Source organism: Neltuma alba, unplaced genomic scaffold (genome assembly GCF_004799145.2).
Source record: "Neltuma alba isolate B1F8T4 unplaced genomic scaffold, ASM479914v2 tig00011322_pilon, whole genome shotgun sequence".
In the NCBI taxonomy this organism is placed as follows: domain Eukaryota; kingdom Viridiplantae; phylum Streptophyta; class Magnoliopsida; order Fabales; family Fabaceae; genus Neltuma; species Neltuma alba.
In genome coordinates this window covers 202,818-225,690 of record NW_021636029.1, presented here as the reverse complement: position 1 = coordinate 225,690, position 22,873 = coordinate 202,818, and the positions used below count along the sequence as shown (strand labels likewise).

General features: G+C 33.6%; 1 protein-coding gene and 1 pseudogene across 1 annotated transcript; both read right to left on the bottom strand.

Annotated features, from left to right (window-relative positions):
- Nucleotides 1-9,769: 9,769 nt before the first annotated feature.
- Nucleotides 9,770-13,071, bottom strand: LOC114711876 (transcription factor MYB8-like; annotated as a pseudogene).
- A 4,431-nt stretch (nucleotides 13,072-17,502) lies between these two features.
- On the bottom strand, nucleotides 17,503-19,584 carry LOC114711923 (anthocyanin regulatory C1 protein). Its single transcript, XM_028896354.1, has 3 exons — nucleotides 19,414-19,584; nucleotides 19,147-19,276; nucleotides 17,503-18,321 (listed from the first exon to the last, which is right to left on the bottom strand). The coding sequence occupies exons 1-3, from the start codon at nucleotides 19,544-19,546 to the stop codon at nucleotides 17,748-17,750; spliced, it is 837 nt and encodes a 278-aa protein (XP_028752187.1). The 5' UTR covers nucleotides 19,547-19,584; the 3' UTR covers nucleotides 17,503-17,747.
- Between the last annotated feature and the right edge of the window lie 3,289 nt (nucleotides 19,585-22,873).

Below are 22,873 nucleotides of genomic sequence, written 5' to 3'. Positions count from 1 at the left end.
GGTCTCAAATGGTGATTTGCAATTTTTCTTCAAATTATGGATAAGGACAGACGGGGGCAGAAGTTTTGTTTTTTAAGTTATTGAATCAGTTTAAGAAATGGAACTTACCAGCTTGCCTTTTTTCCCTCCCGCGTTCTCTCTTCTCATTCTCCAAAAAAGGTGCATTTGCTGTGAACATCCATTCCGACTCCATTATGTGATCGGACTTCCGCGCGTGGCTATCTGAATCTGAGATTATTTGACACTTCAGGTATGCCCGAACACCATGATTGGTATCAGAGCCTGCGTTATTTCTTCCACTGTTCATTTCTTTCTGCAATTCTGTGTTTTCATTTTTTTCCCCTATGTGCCTTACGGTTTGGCACTTCTTCAAATTTGCTCTCAAATATTATGTAAATCCTGTTTTATATTCAGTATGATAGTTGTCTATGATGATTTGTGTTATTTATAGTTTTCCTTTGCTTCCATGACCGTCGGATGTTACAACTTTCTTTTGTTGTCTCCAACTATTATATGATAGTAGTCTGCATGGGAGATGACCGAAAACAATTAAAAACATCTGGAAAACGGTAAAAACGTAGGTTTGGAAGCATGAAACTCATAACCAACAGAGTTCGTTCTTGAGCCGTTAAAGTTTTCATTTTTGGGTGTCTGGAAAATGAATTTTTTAGGCTTCAAAAATTATCCCATTGCGTAGAGCTCGGAAAAACGAAGAAAATGACACCAAGAACGCGAAGAACGGATGTCGGATGAAGGAGATATGGGGGAAAGAATGTTTCGGGTCCGACGGACCCGACCCGCGAAGGAACCGGGTCGGTCAGACTCGACTGGAGGTTGAAGACAACCTCCAGCCCCCCCCAAACGACGCCTTTTTGGCGTGACTAATAAAAAAAAACATGTACTGGGCTGGACATAGGATCTAGCCCAGACAAAAAAAAAAGGAATGTACTGGGTTGGAGGCAGGATCCAGCCCAGACCAAAACAAAAAAAAAACACAAAGGTCCGTCCCAAGAAAAAAAACGAATTAAATTTAAATTAATTAATTAATTAATTACTACCACGTGGCGTGTGAGGCCACATGGCTCTCCTGTCTGACACGTGGGCCACCCCATTTGAAAGGGGGTGGCCCGTGGAAGCCGACGGCCTGGCACGTGTCGCCGTCGGCCGTCCAGATGGCGGCGTGTGTACAACACGCGCCTTCTAGGCAAGTGGGCATCAAAAAATTTTTTAAATTTTTAAGGATTTTCTACTTCTTGGGGCGCGTGTAGGCACGTGAATGGTCCGATTAGGGTGTGGTTTGTCTCTAAAAATCTCTAAAATCAAGATCTTCATTTTGATATATAATTTGATAATTTTAGAGGCAATTTAGGATCCATGTATGAGTATTTTAGTGCATTTTCTGGTGTTTTTATGTGGATAAAAATTCCAAAATATTCAAAATAATTTAAATTATTTTGTTCTAGGTGAAAATGAAGCAAGAGGCTTCTAGTAGCACTGAAAATATCAAAGATGGTTCATTGGAATACTCATGCATGGATAATGTTGTTTCAGAATATGAACCAGAGGATCCTGAAGAGGTTCCTCAAGAAGACCCGGAGGAGTTAATGGATTCTGGACCTGAGTCAGAATCTTTATTCCCCACTGAACCCCTCCGTACCGAACCTCATTTGGTCTTTAATGATTCACTAGATCTTCCCAATGAAACCGAAGTTGAGGAAGGAGAAGAGGTGGATCAACCCTGTACCCCTACTTTAGCTATGAGAATAGCTGAAAGAGATGCAGCCAAATTGATAAACATAAAAGGCATCAATGGCATGCTCGCTAGCTACATCCATTACATGACCGATAAGAAGAATAACGAATTCTACCTTAAAGTCATAATGGAGTATATAAGAGCAATAAGGGTTAGAGGCGAACTTAAAGGAAAACCCATAAGAAAATTTTACTGGATCTGGGCTATAGATTTAGTATCATCCTTTATGACCAAAACACGCAAACTTAGGAAGTTGAGGAAAGCGATGCTTGATTACCTTTATGTTCATATCAAATGATGTAATACTTGTATTCGCTTTATTGATGTTTATTATATTAAGTTTTTTTTTGTTTCATGCATTGTAAACAGACTAAGTATGTTATTTCATTTAATGAAATTACTTGAATTGTTGTTGTATGATTATCTTGTGAATAATGTGTATGCTTTTTATAAGTGGGAGCTTTTAGAAGATAAGACTTCTAAGAGTCACAATTTTTGAAGTGCTTATATAAAATTCTTGATAGGACATAATGATTATTGCCTGTATCTGTGTGATGGGAGGTACAAACGTATGCTCTTGATCATGGATCTTATAGTATCATTACTTTCTGATCAAGGATGATATAAGTACAAGACATTGTATACTTCGCTGTGCTATATAACTGAAATGTTCTATGGTACGTCTCTCTTTTAGAGAGAACATAGAATAATGTAGGATAAATTTGTCACAGAACTAAAAAATGACAACTAAGAACAAAATTGCTGAGCTTAATAAGGGAGAAAAGCTCAACGGGGATAACTGGGACATATGGCACCAAAAGGTTCAATACATCTTGGAGGAACAAGATGTGGTTGAACCTTTAACCACTGCAATGGTCGAACCCGAAGCTGGAAATATGGCCCAACATAGGAGAGATCAAGAGGCTTACCTAGTTTGAAAGAAGAAAAACGGCATAGCAAGAATTATGCTTCTGAGTGCCATGGCTAATGACATTATGTGCGAGTTTGAAAGGCACAAAACTGCACAGGCTATGTGGATAGCATTGAAAGACAAGTTTGGTGGTACTTCTACCACTGAACTTAGAAGATTGACGATTAAGTTCGACACCTACAAGCTCAAGCCAAACAATCCTATGAAACAACATCTAAGAGAGATGGCCAACATGATCAGAGAACTTAAAGAAGCAGGCCATGTCCTGTCTGATGAACAGCAAGTGCAGGCTGTTATCAGATCGCTTCCTGCTAGCTGGGAGCACATGAAAGTCAACTTGACCTATGATGAAAACATCGTTACTTTTAACGATGTAGCCAAACACTTGGAGTTGGAGGATGAACGTTTAGAGGCTTACAAGACCTTTGGACCAGCTTATTACACTGAGGATGCCGGTACTTCCCAATTAAGGCCCGATTCCAAGAAGGGCAAAAAGTTTCAAAGTTCAAAGCAGGCTGAGAGCGAAAAGGTATTAGTGAACTATGTGAATTCACATGTTTCATATGTTTCTAGTACTGTTTTTCTAACAGAACCTATTTCTTCTTCTTGGATTATAGACTCAGGCTCCACAGACCACGTAACCAGAGATCGATGATCCTTTATCGAGTACCGTCGGTTGCCGTATCAAAGCAAGTGGCTTTACGTTGGGAACAACACGAGGATGGAGGTTAAAGGTTTGGGCACTTGCAAATTTACTTTGCGTAGTGGGAAGACTTTGATACTCCATGATGTACTTTACGCTCCCGACATCCGGCGGAACTTGGTTTCTATATTGTGTCTGTTAGAATTTGGGTTTAATGTAAACTTTCATGGTAAAGTTGCAGACATTTTTAGCAACTCTATTCTTTATGGTTCAGCTTTCCTGTTTAAGAAGTTCTTTGTTTTGAATATTGTTGGTGATTTCAATAGTAATGAATGCTTTGCTATTTCTTTGAATAATATTGACATAAACACCTGGCATGCTAGACTAGGACACATTAATCAAAATAGAATGATTAAACTAGCAAAAGAAGGATTGTTATGTGCCATTCCCAATATGGAAATGTCACTATGTGAGAACTGTCTAGCTGGTAAGGCAACAAGAAAGCCTTTCGATAAGGGAAAAAGGGCTGAAACTCCATTGCAATTAATCCATTCTGATATTTGCGGTCCAATGAGTGTGAGGGCGAGACACGGAGCTTGGTATTTTATTACCTTTATTGATAATTTTTCACGATATGGTCATGTCTATTTGATCTCGCATAAGTCTGAAGCTCTTGAGTGCTTTAGACGATACATAAATGAGGTAGAGAATCAAATGGACAGTAAAATTAAAGCATTACGAACTGATCGAGATCGTGAATATTTATCTGATCAATTCAAACAGCTCTGTGAAGAAAAAGGGATAATTAGACAACTAACTATCCCTGGCACTCCACAGCAAAATGGAGTTGTTGAAAGAAGAAACAGAACTCTTCTAGACATGGTTAGGTCTATGATGGCTCAAGCTAACCTGCCAATTTCATATTGGGGTGATGCCTTGTTAACGGTGACCTTCATACTTAACCGTGTACCCTCAAAATCAGTCACTTCCATGCCCTACGAGTTATGGACAAAACGCAAACCAGATCTAAGCATCTTGAAACAGGTTAAGAAACAAAACTTCAGGTTATACCTTCTTGCTCAACAATGGCGCCATATGTTGGAGTAGCAAGAAGCAAACGTGCATTGCCTTACATTCAATGGAAGCTGAGTTTGTGGCATGCACCGCAGCAGTGCAAGAGGCTTTATGGCTGAAGAGATTTATAGAACACCTTGGATTTGGAAACAAGGGTACCAGTCCGATGATGGTATACTGTGACAATATTGCAGCCATAGCCTATACTAAAGATCCTAAGTATCACAGCAAAACCAAGCACATTGACATTAAGTATAATTTTGTTAGAGATTATATAGCACAAAAGATTGTTACTATACAATACATTTCAACCAAATGTATGGTAGCAGATCCTCTAACAAGGCCAATAAGCGAAAAAGTTTTTAAAGAACATGTGCAAGCTCTTAGCATACGTAAAGTGTAATTTGTAAACCTCATTAATGAAATTATAATTTTCTGTTATCACTTTATGTGTCTGTCCAAAAGTGTACAATGCCTAGTATGTCGTACAGGTTAAGAAAGGTTGGCTTTCTCACACGAGCAACCTCCTTTGACACTCAAGTGGAGTGAGCAAAGATGAGACATTTGTGTTCACCAGTAAAGCAGCAAAAGAATGCTTATATGGTAGGGAAGAAACACAAACTTTATATCGCCTTGACTAAAGTGTAGCAAGTCAAAATGAGATCCACGTTGATAAAGTTGGATCGAAGTTGGAATCCCACTTCCATAATACCTGTAGCCAGATAATAAACTCTTCAACGTCGACATCATAACAATGAGTAGAGTTAAAGAATTTGGGTTTAGATACTGAGTGTGTCTAGACTTAAGTCTGTACGGTGTTAATGATAAGTCCAAAACGACATACGCTCTTATAATAAAAGAGTAACACCGTAGCATGTGTTTCATACCACATGTGTTGGGAGAACCGCAAAAGGGAAGCAAGTGAAAGATCCCTGCTTCATCTGTGTGAGTCCCAGGGAGGAATTATCCTCCTGTTGGTATCCTTTGACTTTGACAATATCACGAAGATATATTTCAGCGACTGCTACTTTGGCATATGTCCTATGGTCATGATTGATGGGATCTAAGGTAGTATGCTAAGAAAGCAACTGATTCATATCAAAGTGATATTTGGGCGAAAGGAAGATTGACTATGATATACACACCTATGCTAGTGTCTGTGACATGTCCCTTATGACATTCCGTGGTCATAAGTATGGACACTAGACATACGAGAAAGGTAATTTGAGTCAACCATTAACTCGAGAGGGATTAGATTTACCGTGAAAAAGTGTATATAAGTAAATCTAGGACATCTGAGGCATAATTTTAAAATTCACGCTACACAAAAGGAGAAGGTAACTTGTGCTGGTCCTATAAAAGGATTTCTAGTACAGGCACCTAAATGAAGACGTCATGCCCACGCGGTCACGGCAAAGCACTAAGTATGAAACTGAGGGGAGACGAAGAGACGAGACCCATGACACCTAATCCACCAAGTGTGAGTGGGAGATGTAGGAAAATGGGCCAGTCCACCCTTGGTGGATTGGGCCTAAGCCCATTAACTTTGGGGCTCTAATGCGAATAACATAACCTGTGGGTCTCAAATTGTGATTTGTAATTTTTCTTCAAATTATGGATAAGGACAGACGGGGGTGGAAGTTTTGTTTTTTAAGTTATTGAATCAGTTTAAGAAACAGAACTTACCGGCTTGCCTTTTTTCCCTCCCGCGTTCTCTCTTCTCATTCTCCAAAAAAAGTGCATTTGCTGTGAACATCCATTCCGACTCCATTACCGTGATCAGACTTCCGCGCATGGCTATCTGAATCTGAGATTATTCGACACTTCAGGTATGCCCGAACACCATGAGTTCACTTGTGAACTTCCTCTGGATCCTGCGACTTCTTCTTTAGTTCTTTTTTAATATCACCACGTATCCATAACCCTTTGTCCCCTCCAGATCTAAACTTAGCTCGGCCATTAATTGCATGTACTTCGCAACCCTTTGCTATCAAATGTTTTCTTACCTTCCTATCATCTTAAGGCAGCCAATTAATTATTACCTTGAACTCTTCACAAGCCACATGCCTTTGGCCTGTGGGGTGACTTCAATTCCTCCACTCTCCCTCGTTCTTGCCTTTGATTATACTAATAATAGCACGTGAAGGTCCATCAATGGACTCAAAGCTATACACATGAAAACAAAAATTATGAGAATAAAAATTAGGAATTAATAATCACTACTACAATGAAAACTTTTTACTTCTATTTTGCATGACTTTTTACTTCTGTTTTGCGGGGGACATGAAAAGAAGGGACATAAAAAGTACCCCCTTTTTACTTCTGTTTTGAACAGAAGAGAATAATGGTATTATTTACGTCTGTTTTGAACAGAAGTAAAAAATAAAAAATCACTTTTTTACTTCTGTTTCTCCAAAAACAGACGTAAATTGACGTCTGTTTTTCTTAAACCAGACGTGAATTGATGTCTGTTTTAGCAAAACAGACATCAATTCACGTCTATTTTTGGATAAACAGACATAAATTTATGTCTGTTTTGGTAAAACAAAGGTAAATTTACGTCTGTTTTGGTGTAAAACAGAGGTTAAAAATGTGATTTTTATCAATCAGCACAGTCCTAATAAACATTAACCAAATTCAAAACTAATAATATCAATTGAATCTGATTCATTCAAATTACAACATAAAACATCTCATAATGACTATATCATCATGCCAATTCCTAAAATTTAAAAAGACATAAAAATTACTTTTACAAATAGTGGAGATTTTACATATAACATAATAAAAATCCAAAAATTATTAGAACAAAGATTTCCATTGACAAATAATTAATGCATAACAATCTTTTTAATCCTCAAATCCATTATCCAATTAATAAACATCCCATTTTTAAAGCTTCCTCTTAAATGTAATCAACATTCTAATTCAATGCATATAGGAAAAATTCTCTTTTAGACATTTTGACAAACACTTTTGATGTATTAATTTTCAAACAAGTTAGTTAATAAGGATTTTAAACTTCAAATCTATTACCCAATCAATGTAAACAAATTTCAACCTATCTAAATGCAATTTTTTCATTAATAATTTAATGTATACTCAATCCTTAATCTAAATTCAATACATATAGGAAACTATCTAAATGCAATCTCTCTTAGGCATTTTGATAAATACCTTGTATGCATTATTTTTCTAACAAGTATTAACAAGGTTTGAAATCTTTAAATTTTCTACCCAATCAATATATACAAATTTAAAACTATCTAAACACAATTCTTCAATAAAAGTTTAAACAGAAACCTTGGAAACCAACTCAAAATTCCTCAAGTCACACAAACCCACGTACAACATATTAAACCCACAACACATCCGTTGAATGAACTTACCTTCACTGCAGATTGAAACTGTTCTGGCTTGCCTTTGAATCAGAGAGTATCACGACCTGGAGAGACGAGGAGGACGGCAAGCTGTTGTGTGTGTGAACTTCACTGCTTTAGCCTTGTTAATCGACGGTGACGAGCTACTGCAACACAAAAATGATAGCTGATGCAGAACGACGACAATGGAGTGAGGGCTAGCTACAGAATAACGGCCTTGAGAGAGTTGAAATGAGAGGGAGAGTTTCAGAGTAGCTCACTGTTGCTGCAGGTAGAAGACGAAAATGAGAGGGAGAGAGCGAAAAATCAAAGTTCCCGTGCACGCTAGCAACTGGCTGGTGACTAAATTAGCTTCGCAGTACTGATATGAAGCTGATGAGGGTGAATTTTTTTAAAAAAAAATAAGCCACCTTCATGTCTTTTTCTTTAAAAACAGACGTGAAGTAACGTCTGTTTGTATCAAACAGACGTTAATTCATGTCTGTTTGGAGAAAACAGACATGGCTTCACGTCTGTTTAGTGTAAACAGACATGAAGTAATGTCTGTTTTGTGTAAACAGACATAAAAACTATATATTTCTCTTCTGTTTTTTAGAACAGACATAAATGAGGGAGGTAAATAACACATTTTGTTGTAGTAAATGCTCCTTGTAATAACTTACTCCAGTTCCTCAATGATAGGCTTAATCCAAATGCGCCCATTTGTAGCATCTTTTCGCCCGTTAGCAGGTTCACCAGAATGTGGGGGTTAGGGGATACCTACATGTGAGGCATTTGGGGTCACTATAAACTCAGGCTTTCCTATCTCTGGGGTTACCACTGCAGATATTACATTAGGCAAGACATAATTTTATGAAGTAGAGATACTTATATTGAACATGTTAACTACTACCTCTAGTGTCTTTAATATAAAACCTTATTTGACTTTTATTTTGGTCCTAAATATAAAACTCTAATCCATTTTATCTTTCATATTTATCCATTTTTTTTCAAGGTAGTCATTCTAATAATGATAGTTTTAGCCAATATACTAGATTAGTAAAGATATTTTAGGAACGACAACACCTATTTATTACAAATAACTAACTTAACTTATTTCCTTAATTTACTCAAACCAGTCAACTAGTTTTTATATTTAAGACTAGATGTAGTATTATAGATTCAAATGTCAAGAAAATGTATTGACTAATCACGTTAACTACTGTAAGTTTTAACATATGTAAACAATAACGTTAACACCGTCCCCCACAATCCCAAGTAACTGAGGTATCGAACCCCTTAACCAGACCCTACGCATTCTGGTGTTCTTAACTGAGATATCTCCAGATTCATTAATCAAAATAGAAAATAAATTCTGCAACATCTCTAGTCATAAAATAGTAATTGAATGCTTAATTTGGGTCGTTAAAATATAGTTTGGGGCATTTTCGAGAATTTCAAATTTAGAGGCAAATTTGAAATTGATTTAAAAAAGGTCCTCAAAAAATTAGGTTTTTATGAGCGTACTTATGACTGTGTGTGTGACGTAACTATATTGTGCAGCCATAATAGAAAAGGAATTGAATCAGTATGAGACTTCTACATGAAACTAACTTTATTATCAATAATACAGAATCGAAATTTTTACATGACAATGCATGGCACAAGTATATGCTTTAAAAGTTCAAAGCCAATCAAATTCATTCTTTATCAAAGCCGACATTGAATGAAAATCCTCAAAGCCATTCAAGGAACCATCGGAAACATTCATATTGAGAAGAGCCGAAAAGAAGCTATCGTCCATTTTGTTGTGATTTTGTGTGGGTGTGTTAAAGAAAGGATCCTACATTAATTGGGAATGTGGGAAGATAAAAACAAATTGAGCATTAATCATGAACAGATTTTCTTATTATTATTAGGAGTACGAAAATCAAATGTTGAAGAGTTTTAATATCATAAACAGATTAACTGTTTATTTTGCAGGTGCTGCCGCCTACGCTTTTCAGAATCTATCCTGAATCTAACGGACTGTTTGCATGTCTCTTCGAATCAACACAAGGTGGTGTCTCCATTTTCTTCTCATGATCACACTCAACGACGTTCATGTCACGAGTCACGATGCACCATGTTGCTTTTGTTAGAAGCACGTTTGAACTTGATGGGGCTTTCATGTCTGAGTCTTGTCCGGTGAAGCTTTTGGAGCTTGCAACTCCGCTTGAGGTGGTGGAGGATTTTGAGTTCCCTGTCTGAAGCTTCTTTACGACGTGGGAATTCCAATAATTCTTTATTTCATTATCTGTTCGTCCTGGAAGACGCCCAGCTATTAAAGACCACCTATAAAGCACACAGCCACACAAGTCACTATTAATGTTACTGTTATTACTGATGTTGCTCCACTGTTATGACACATCATAAGTCATTCATAATTATATTCAAATTTTATTCTGTCGTCGCAATAATGTTGGGTCATGCATATGCACACAGAATACTTAATCATGATGATCGAACCCAAAATAAGAAGAATTGCTTCAGGAAGCTAGAGTAACCGATAAACCTGTTTCCGAGAAGATTGTGAAGTCTGATGATAAGATCCTCGTCATCTTCAGTAATATTTCCTCTTTTGATATCAGGTCTTAAGTAATTTGACCATCTCAGCCTACAACTCTTGCCACATCTATTAAGACCTGCATATCATAATATAACTCATTCATGTGTATATAAGTGATTCACATGAACCTGAAAATCACAAATTACATATGTATAAAGCATGTAAACTTGTGTATGTAGTTATTGATATATATATACACACACACACACACACATATATAACCTGTTCTTTTGGGAAGAAGTCTCCATTTTCCTTTTCCATGATTCTTAATGTAGTCAGTGAGAATCTGTCTTCTATAGCTGTCCACGCTTCTCTGTTCAAACCATGGTCATCCATAGGACAGCAAGGATTCCTTCCCGTGTCTCTGCACGCGCTATCGAGAGAGAGAGGGAGAGCGCAAATGAATATGATAAGAGAGTGACGAGAGCAAAAGAAGATACTATGTATCTTCGTTAGCTTTAGGATTCGTGACTACTTGTTCCTCAGTGGGTATTATATAGAAACATACACGCTTGGTGACCCACGTTGATGATGTGTGTTAGAATGTCCAGGCATGGGTGAATTTGAGTTGCCAAGGGAATAAGTCTCACTTAGAATAGAGTTGAGCTTAATAACCAATTTTATAATAAAGTAGAAGGATCTATAAATTTTAGCTTTAATGTTTTGTGTTGACATGAGCTACATGGGCTGGAATGTCAGCTAGGCCTCCAACAGTCCCTTAATTTTGAAGTCCTTTCCAAATATGTTTTTTGTTTCTTTTCATCATTAAGTTCTACATAAAATAAGTGACATTTTGATATTTTATGAACAAAAAATGGTTCAATTTTTAATTTTTTTCATATTTTTTTAGGGATTTAATATTCTAAATGGTTCAGTTTCTTTTAAATTTAGAGTATTAAATATTTTAAAAAATCATTAAAAAATCAAAAACTAAACTATTTTTTTAACTTATAAGATATCAAAATGTCACTCATTTTATGTAGAGAATATAATGATGAAAATAACCAAAAAAATTTATTTGAAAAGAACTTCAAAATTAAAAACCAACTTGGGACATACTTGAGGGCAGTTGACACCTATCCATATTTATCATTCTCAGAGGGCAAAAGAAAACCTCTACTCTAAATTATATTGAGACCTTACGAAGTATTGAAAATGAAGGATAGGGACTAGGATTGCAATTGAAAAAATTATCAAAAAAGTTTTTAATATGAGTAATTACTTGTTACATAGGATTAGGCAAACTCATAGAAGTAGGATTAGAGAATACTACTTTTTCCCATGGTATTCCTCAATCCCACATACATGGTTTGTCTAATCTCATGTAATAAGTACTCTCTCATGCTAAACACTATTTTGTCATTCTCAATATCAATTCCTATCTCTTATTTTCAATACTTTGTACCAAATGATACCTAAATTTAAAGTCGGTCATATCCGCACTACTACTACTTGTTGAATTGCCTTAATGAACCCGGACTTTAATTAATAAATTTGTTTGCGGTTTCCATGTGTCTCAGGAGGGACCATGTGCTTTGACTGCTTTAATGAAGATGTTTGGAAATCATATAATTACAGTTGAATTAAATAAATATACTCATTATTCTTATATGATTCTTGGGAAATATTTTTGCATGGGACGTTTGGCAGATTAAACGCAATATAAGAATGGAAATAAGGATGACCCAATATATATCTTTACAGGAAAAAAAAATAAAAAGAAAGATAGAAAGAAAATAGTAGTGCGCGCGCGCGTGTACATTATGATGCTATTGAATTTAATTACAATGCTCGAATTGGATTTTCTTAGTTTACATAATTTTATTTTCAATCTATGGTTTAACTTGTCTACCTGAATCGTATTTCTTGCACAGCTTAATTACAACCCAATCATATCATACGAATTAAAAACCGCGGAACTGATATTTTGACTGAGATAACATAAGGTATGTGGTTTAGGTTGCTGCAAATTTGAATATTTGACATTTTCATAGGATCAGTTTATAAGAAACTTTCTTGTAAAGTTTGTTTCTTAACTTCCTATAAATTATCACACTTCCTTCTCATTTTATTGAGAACATGACAAAAATTATAGTCTTTAAAATATAATTGAATTACAATGCTCGAATTGGATTTTCTTAGTTTACATAATTTTATTTTCAATCCATGGTTTAACTTGTCTACCTGAATCGTATTTCTTGCACATCTTAATTACAACCCAATCATATCATACGAATTAAAAACCTGTAATATCAATCGTTGTCACGCTAAATGCGAGAGGTATGATTCAGATTTGTTTAAGATAAAATTTGACATTCAATTTTGGATTTGATGCATTGGAAAAATATTGAGATTCGGGAGACTCATGTCATGTGGTCTTGAATTTAACATTTTAGTTAGTTTTGTTTTCATATGAATGCAAGTGCTATTTCCAAACTCTCTTCCTGCATTTAAAAAGTAAGTAAAAAAACTTAAATTGATTATATATTTAATGACTAAATTAGTATAAATGTATAATCATTTCACATGATGGAATGGTGGTATTTAACCTTTTTTCAATTAAATTAATTTGAACCAACGTGCTTTAAATCATTAAGATCTAAATACCTTTTTGGCAAAAGCAATTTCTATATACAACACAAAACGCATCAGCAAACGACTCCAGCTAGCATACAAAAGTGCATCTTCTGGGTCGAGGCGCATTGTATTGACAATTTTACATAGTTTTCTGAACTATTTACAGTGTAGAACTATTAATTTGTCCGAATAAATCTAAATAATATCTTTTTGAACAATATTTCAAATTAACAATCACATAAACGATGATATTCATTAGCAGTAACCATTTAAGAATAGGGACAGGTATCCGTAAGGTTTTGGAAAGAAATCGTCGTCTCCGCATTAAACTACCCACAGCCAACCATTTTGATATGAGTAGAATAATTTTAAGTACTCACTGGTTGAGGCAACAAGAACCTAATTGATCAGACAATACTACGGGAAATGATTTAATATATATAGAAAAACAGAAGGGAACATTACAGAGAAAGCATGCTCAGATGGGGAGGCACACACACACACACACACACACGAAAGGGAAAGGTACAAATAATCTTGAAATTAAAGATAAAGAAATTATACTTTAATTTTGTATTCGTCAAAGTTGACCTATCACGGACAGAAGAGTACATGCCTAAAACCAGCTATAACTGGAACATCAGTAAAATGAATCCTTTATTTAAAAAAAAAAAACTTAGTGAGATGAAATTTAAGTCATAGATCAGTACCATTCCGTTCCTTATTACACATAAAAGGTTTTATGATTTCAGTCCTCGACTCACTAAATCATTAAATTCGACTCACTAAAGCATTAAATTAAGGTACTACACTCAATTTTAATGAAGCTTGAGAACACAAGGGGATATATGTGTGCGCGCGCGCTTTAGATTAATGATGATGATATAATAACTGATTCTAAATTCTAGCTAGCTGCTATTTTTCCTGTATTTTATTTGAATTCATTTTTTAGTCACAATCACAATTCTAGTATTTTGCTAAACTCCGTACTGACGGTGATAGGAAACTAAAGTCGAAGAAAAATGGAAGAGATGAATTCGAAGCGGGGGAATATGAAGGCTGGGCAGCACCATTTGCTTCGAACTAACACCTAACGCTCTACCAGCCTCCAATCTGAAAAGGTAAACGAAAGCTTCACACGTCCATCCCATGTGCTTGCTAGGAGCGGAAAGCATAAAATGGAACTAACACAAACAAACGGTTGTGTGTTTGAATTCATAAAAATATACATGCATGCATGCAGAGTCTTACTACCTCTTGTCCTTAATACTAATATAAATGATGTTATTTAATTTGGTTTCTGATGCAAGACCCAAATTCATTTTGTTTATCATATTTATCTTTTTTTTCCCTTAAGATAGTCTTTATAATAGTTGCACATGTTAAATATTTCATCAAATAGTAGTTCTAGCTAATACATGTAACCACCAAAAGTCTTATGGGGAAGATAATACCAATTTATTACAAATAATTAACTTAATTAATTTTTTTAATCTACTCAAATTAATTAACTAGCTCTTATATTAAAGACTGGAGGTTGTATTACATTTGGTTTTGTCATCTAAAAACGAGCTAAAAGCATCAGAAATACTATGTGAAAAAAATAGCATAGTTGATAATTAAAATTAAACTAGATGGATGCCCGCGGGCATTAAAGAGGGATGTTCAACATGCAACTTTTTACACCACAAAATGAGAAAATTTTTGAATTAAGAAAGACATGCTGATTTTACAAACGTGATCAAATCTATAATCTTTTCATTTATAAGAGAGTTCTTATATCATTAACTAGCCACAAGATCATTGGTCATACCAACACTAATGAACACACTTAGCTGAACCAATTTTTATTTTCACAAAAAAAAGTGACTTATATGCTAACTATATCAATTAATTGACACCTCGAATAAAAGGTAACTATTACTACCTCGTACCCTTAATATGAAGATCACATTGACTAATTTGAGGAAATTAAAAAAATTAAAAATTTATTTAATTATAACATATGTTATATATATATTTTTAAAATACTTATGTGTATTATTAGATTATATACCAATTTATAAGTTAGACAAATTAGGTTAAAAAATAATAATTATAAATATTTTAAAGTAATTTTTTAGTTTTTTTAATCTTCTCAAAATAGTCGATTGGGTGTCGTATTAAAAATAAAAAATTGTAAGAATTTAAATATATTTTTAAGAGTTTTGTGTCGGAGACTAATATAATGCCGTCTCCCTGCAATTAACAGTCATAGAATCTTGGCACGTGATCAAAATTCCAATCTAGCTGCTTTAGCAGCCACCTAACAAACGAAGTCAACCCAGAAGATATCGTTTTCCCTGATACACATATACTCAAGTACTTCTCTTAATTTCGTTTTTATTTATTTAGTTATACATATACTTGTTTTATCCTATTTATAGGATAGGAAGAGTATTCTTTTGTCCTTAAAATTAAATAAATTATCTTATTAAATATATTATATGAATATGCAATTTCACTACTCCTAATTTATTGTTTTGTGCACTATCACTTTATTCTTTGATATTTCTCATCAAAGTATAAACATGTTAAATAACAATAAAATTTAGAAGTTATTTGACTTTTGGTGAAATACGGTTGAAAATGGTTCATAAACAAATGGTAGGAGTAACTAACATTCTAACTTGAAAATTAAATAAGTCTAACGAAAGGTCATCAGGAGTAAATCGATCATTTTGGCAGGGATGACTAGGAGATGTATCGGGTTTAGGTAGCTAATTGAATATTAACTTTGACGTTTCGACTGGGCCAACTTTTAATCAGCAACTTTCTGGTAAAGTTGTTTGGTTTTAACATAAAGTATTCACATGTCTTTGATCTGATGGGTGGAATATTTAGAATCACGATGCACTAACCATCCTGGGAATCAGGTTAATGAATATTTATATGATGTGATTTATTATACTACCCGATTTTTAATATAAGATCTTATTTAATTTTTAGTTTGATTCTAAATATAAGACTCCAATCCATTTTGTCTTTCATATTTATGTATTTTTTTCTCAAAGTAGTCCTTCTAACAATGTTAGTTTTAATCAATATATTTTATTAGCAAGGATATTTTAGGAAAGACAATATCTATTTATTAAAAATAACTTACTTAACTTATTTTTGTAATCTTCTCAAATTAATTAATTAATTTTTATAATTAAGATCGGAGGTAGTATTTCGGCTAGATTTGATCTTTTTTCTTTTTGTTTTAAGATGTCATTTGACTCCATGCATATATGCGATGTAGATCTAAAAGACAAAAACTTCCCACTACTGCTATTTTTTTCAAAAGTAAAACATAAGAAGTATATTCTGGTAACGACAAAGAATAATCTCCCCCACATTACTCATTAAGGACAAAGGGTGGAACTTTTCCAATTAGATTATTAATTATTTTTTTAATAAAATAATCTCTTTCCCTATACATAAATACTGTGATTTTGAAATTGTATAATGTGCTCTTTAAACTGATAATGAAATAACAAAGACAATTTTCCCTCTGGGACTGACGGGGCCGGGCAACACGCCCAGAAAGAAAAAGGATTAATTAAACACAAGATCCCATCATGCAGTTGCTATAATGATTAATTACTTTTATATTTAATTTGAGTTCTTTTACAAAATTTTTTTAAGTCTGAGATAAGAAAATAAAGTATAGAGATATTAAGAAATTTAAATTCTTACAACTTTTACAAATTTAACTTGTAAATATGAAATTTTAACTTATAAATATCAGATGTTGAGTTTAATTAACTTGTAAATATGTGAGTTTGGCTTGTAAATTATGAATTTTTTTAGACTTCTTAATATTTAATCTTTTTACCTGACACTTATGATAAATTCTTATTTTTTTTAAATTTACACATAAAATCCTTGACTTTCTTTTCCACCACAGAACTACGTGACAAATAATTGTAATTTTAGGTATTCGTCCCTTTTCAACATCATTTTCTTCTTTGCGTCACAATGCTGCACTCTATAATGACATTCAGAAATTCAATTACTCAGCCAACTAGAAAAAAAGAGTAAAATAAAAGTAACAATGCCATGGCATTATTCATGACAAATAGGACTATTTCCACAATCCAAACTACCTACCTATAAGCCGATAATAATTATTTATTATTTATCTCAGATACTTAATATGTGATCTAGTTTGTAATTCAAATTGAACTACAAACTAAATCTTATCTAAGGACAAGAGGTAGCATCATATATCATTTTTTTCAAAGAAAAATTATTATAAAGTCCCAAAAAAGGAATATAATCACCATAAAATTTCCACTATAAGTTAATAGAATGCATAGATCAATTGTTATTTCTTTTATCAGAACTTGTAATTGCATGATTCTCACTTATTATGTGCTTTTTGATAGCTAGATTTTTTTTTTCCTTGGAGATATCATACTGACTTTCCTTCATTTTTAATGTCCCATCGACTCATGCTCTTTTTATGTGTACTAGTGTGTGTATGAAGCAATCTAAACCATCTCCGTGCCATATAATAGAAAAGGTATCAGATTCCTGCATAAACCTAAATTTTTTTTATTATCGATAATGCAAGATCGAACATTTACAGCACTGCATGGGATGGAAGAGTACACATGTGCTTTACAAGTTTCTGAGAGCCAATCAAATTCATTCTCCACCACTATTAAAGCTGAGGACGACGACATTTATTGAAAATTAATCCTTATCAGAAACGTATATATATAATATTCGTCAAGTGGTGATCGAAGACAAATATGGATCGATGACAACCTCGTTCACTGCTCATGGCGTTCATCAGTAGCTTCTTGCACAACTTCATTATTCTCAAAACAAGACGATGGTTCGGAAATATCGAAATTCAGAAGATCCGAAAAGAAACCCTCGTCCATTTCAAAATCCTCGATGAAATCCAGCTCATTGTTGTTTGTATTATCATTATTGTTATCATTTGCCACTTCTGACCCCGCAAAAGGTGGAAATGGTTCCTCTACTATTTTGTCTTGATCACCACACTTAACGTTCATGTCCCCACCATGACGATAATGAGTAGTGGTCAAATATGGTGCGGCCATTAGTGGTTGGATTTCTTTGCTCACTATAACTCTGGTGCACCTTGTTGCTTTGGTTCGAATCACGCATGAACTACTCGTTTTTTGTGGGGCTTTTGGGTCCGGGTCCGACTTTGTTATGTCCTTGTCCTGTCGGGCTTTGCTTGGCGAGACGCCTGAAGTAGGAGACGACTTTGTTTTTGAATTAACATTTTGAACCTTCTTTCCGATGTTGGTGTTCCAATAATTCTTTATCTCATTGTCTGTTCGTCCTGGCAGTCGCCCAGCTATCAAAGACCACCTACACGTATGATATATTAACGCACATATATATGGTCATTACTGATGTTGATGTTTTGCTCTCACTAGAACACTCTCCATAATTATATAAATGAATCCAACGTATTTATATAATATTATTAATTTTTCATTTTCAGCCCTTTAAAGTGAGTTTATAAGGGGACCAATGATACTCTCAGGTTTTTTTGGCATATTACTATAATACTAAGAAAATTTATTTCTTTTGGAATTCTACATGATGAACAAAATTATGAGCACGTACTATGTACAAAAATAATACTACCCCCAGTCTTTAGTATAAGAGCTCGTTTAATTTTTTATTTTAGTCCTAAATATAAGACCTCAATCTACTTTGTCTCTCATATTTATTTTTTTTCCAAGATAGTCTTTATAACAATGATAATTTTAGCCAATACACTTAATTAGCGAGGATATTTTTGAAAAAATAACATCTATTTATTATGAATAATTAACATAACTAATTTTTTTAATATACTTAAATTAGTCAACTGGCTCTTATATTAAGGACCGGAGGTAGTATAATTTTTGAAAAGATTCAGTGTATATAAGTATAACGTTATTCTTCAAAACGTCAACATCTGGCCTTTCTTTTCTGTTGACTTGAGAGGCGTATTATGGTTTACATGATAGGAAATTAGCAAGGAGAAGAGAGAACGATAGAGAGAAGAATATAATTTCACTCTTCTCCTCGCTAATTTCCAATTATGTCGGCAGCATATAATTCCTAATTTCACTTGTATAAGAAACTACAGGAAACAGAAGGTAGAATTAATCAATGAAGATATGATCGAAAGAAGTGATGAACCTGTTGCCGAGAAGTTTGTGAAGTCTGATGATGAGATCTTCTTCGTCACGGGTAATATTTCCTCTTTTGATACCAGGTCTCAGATAATTCAGCCATCTCAGCCTACAACTCTTCCCACACCTCTTCAGCCCTGCATATATATCACAACAGTAAAACTCGTTTATATTCTATATATCAGAGATAATAACTCACACACCCACATGTGTGTGTGTGTGTGTGTGTGTAAAGCATGGAAGCTTTGTGCGGATATAGTTGTAAGTATGAAACCTGCTCGCTTGGGAAGGTGTCTCCATTTTCCTTCGCCGTGAGTCTTAATGTAGTGAATGAGCTTCTTGTCTTCAATAGCTGTCCAAGCTCCTCTATTCAAACCTTCCTTGGCGCAGCAAGGACTCCTTCCCATCTCTCTCTCTCTCTCTCTCTCTCTCTCTATCCCCCCAAACACACGAAGAAGGTGAGAGAGTAGTGATGACGGGGTCAAAGGAAGAGGCTGTATCTCTGTGAGCTTTTGGGCTTGCGACGACACTTGTTCTCAGTGTGTATTTATATAGTAATACACACACACACACATGCTTAACTAGACATGTGTATATATTATGAAAACTATTGCTTTAAATTCTTGAAAACTAAAGTCTTATAAATCTACACACTACTGCCGATTGCTACGCTGTCTTTTAATGGACCACAGCAAGAATTTAATTAATTTGGTTGCAATTTACACATGCCATAATGGAAGAGGGAGATGGCCATCCATATAAGGAACCAGTTTCAGTACTCATCGCAATGATAAGTATCATTATGCCCATCACTGTAGTGAAATATAAACCATTCAAAATAGAATTTTAATGGTCTAAATTCAAAATTTTTAACTAGTGATTTTTAAATAAAAAATTTACAGTTAAAAGATTACATTTATTTTGGATTATGTACCTTATAAAAAGAAAATATTTTTTGAAAAACTAAAATATTAAATAGTGAATCTCAGTCATCCATAATAAATTTGAATGGTTAAAATTTGACGAGCATCATAATATTCTTACTATGATGAGCATTGAAACTAGATAATTGAGTATTGTTTGGGAATTAATCAATATATAATTAGAGTTGAATTAAATAAATGATAATAGGGATCATGCTCGTACGATTGTATGGAAATCATATGATTATTATGTGTGAGTTAATTAAATTAAATAAATGAGAAATTCACAATAAGAAAACAAAGCCCCGACGGTTTTTCCAACATAAATTAATAACAATGAGAGAGCCACGGGTCATTCTTCCCTTCAGGCTTCAATCTAACTTTCTCTCTCGCCCATTTTGAAAGTTAGCTGAAGAGAGAGACCATGAAACGAAAGGAAGCGAAATTAAAACCTCATCCATCAGCATCAACTTGCCTGTTCGTTTGTGGGATACCGTAATTTCTTAAATAAAAACAACAGGAAATAAAGTCATTATATGCATTCCACAAAGTGGGGAAGCAGAGCTCCACGTACGGTCTGAAATGGTAATGCTTCATGGGAGAAGAGAAAATGTGTCATGATGCGCGATCCAACGTACGATGTCTCTTAGTACTTCAACATCACATGGTCTCTCAAAAATTTTGAGGTCCCGTGCCCCATGCTTCCTTCTTTCTTCAATAATATGATTCTCAAGGGTCGGGAAAGATCAATCACTCAGTTGCAAAATTTATTATTACCTCCTGTACTTAATATAAGATCTTATTTAATTTTTATTTTGATTATAAATATAAGACCTCGATCTATTTTGTCTCTCGTATTTATATTTTTTTTTCATAAAGTAGTCTTTCTAACAATAGTAGTTCTAGCCAATATACTTGATTAGTAAGGATATTTTAGGAAAGACAACACCTATGTATTACAAATAATTAACTTAACTTTTTTTTCCTTAATCTTCTCAAATTAGTCAACTAGCTCTTATAATTAGGACCAGAGGTAGTATCTTACATAAAATTTCATATTAATATAATTTCTCTTCCCCATATGCTATGTTAAAAAGCATCATTCCATCTTTATTCTATATTCCTTCCACTCTTTTTTATAAAATCCCAATTTTTGAATTGGTTCCATCATATAATAAGATCTTATCTGCGAGTTATTTAAACATTAAATTCATTCTAATTAATTGTATTATCTTTTTTCCCATACGTTATGTTTCATATTTTTTATCTCTCTTTAAAAAAAACGTATGTTTTTTTACATATCAATTTTTTTACTAATATTAATATTTTTTTAAACTATGCAATTTAGTTATTTGATCTTATAAGAAGAATTGGAAGGAGTTTATATTATTTATTTCATATAAGTTTTTTAAAAAAAATTAACATTATTAAGTATAAAAAGTATAATTTATCCTGAATCTCATTTAAGTGTGCAAGCCCACAATCCCTTGATTAGAAAAACCAACCATTTCACCAAGTAAATATCGCAAACATTCTTCTTAATACTTCTAAATTAAAACAACAATTATAACCTTGTTATATATGCCACCAATATGACAAGAAGAAACCGGTCATGACATATGATCAATGAGTTCAGATAAACAAATGACTATTCCAGCTTTTGACCAAAAAAACAAATGACTATTCCAGATTTGATATAAAGTCTACCTGGACCCACGTCTAACTAATCAAAGATTAAAAAATCATTATACTACTTCCGGTCATTAATATAAGAGCTAGTTGATTAATTTAAATAGATTAAGAAAATAAGTTAAGTTTGTAATAAATAGGTCTTATCTTACCTAAAATACCCTTCCTAATCAAATATCATTTGATAAAATATTTAATACGTGCAACTATTAAAAAGAGTACCTTGAAAAAAAAGAGTAAATATGAAAGATAAAGTGGATTGGAGTCTTTTATTTAGGACCAAATTAAAAGTCAAACACACTCTTATACTAGTATTAAAAACCGGAGATACTATTTTATTGGAAAAACTAATGACCGTTCCAAATTTCCAGCAAACAAACTAACACCACAAACTTTCTTCTAAAAGTTTAGTTTAAGTTTATGCAGTTGAAACTGGTTTCGTTTCCATGTCAGCTGGCAGCATCACTGTACCTTTCCCCCGCAGGTGCTACCCCAAATTACTTTTTTTCTTGTGATGTTTTTTAATTAGAGTCATATATATTATAATCAAGAACTGTGCGTTTCGCAATGAAATAAGATGAAATAGTAGAAGGTGATGCACAATAATTAATGTAGACCCCCTCCCGCAAATGTGAGGGGCAAAAAACTCACAGGTAACGAGTGAAAAAATGGCCAAATTAAAAAAAAAAGATGCTAAAATATATTTTTAGTCATTTAACTTTATATAAGGTTTTGGTTTGGTCCACTAATTTTAAAATGTAATTTTTAGTCCTCTAACCCTAAAACTATTAATAAAAAATGATAATATTGAGATTTTGAATTTAAGTTTAATTCTAAAAAAAGGTAATTATTAAAAAAATCACCATTTAAAACTAAATTTTATAATTAAAGAACTAAAAATATAATTTTTAAAGTTAAGAATCTAAATTTAAAATTTATATAAAATTAAAGGACAAAACGTATACTTTAGAAAAAAAATTTCACTATGAAAAAAATAGAGTTTATAATTATTGTCTCATTTTTATAAGGATGGAGATTGTAGAAATAAGAAAGCTTTCCAAATTTTTTGTTTGGAAAAAGCTAAAAATATTAATTTGACTAATCAATAGCATCTCCTAAAAT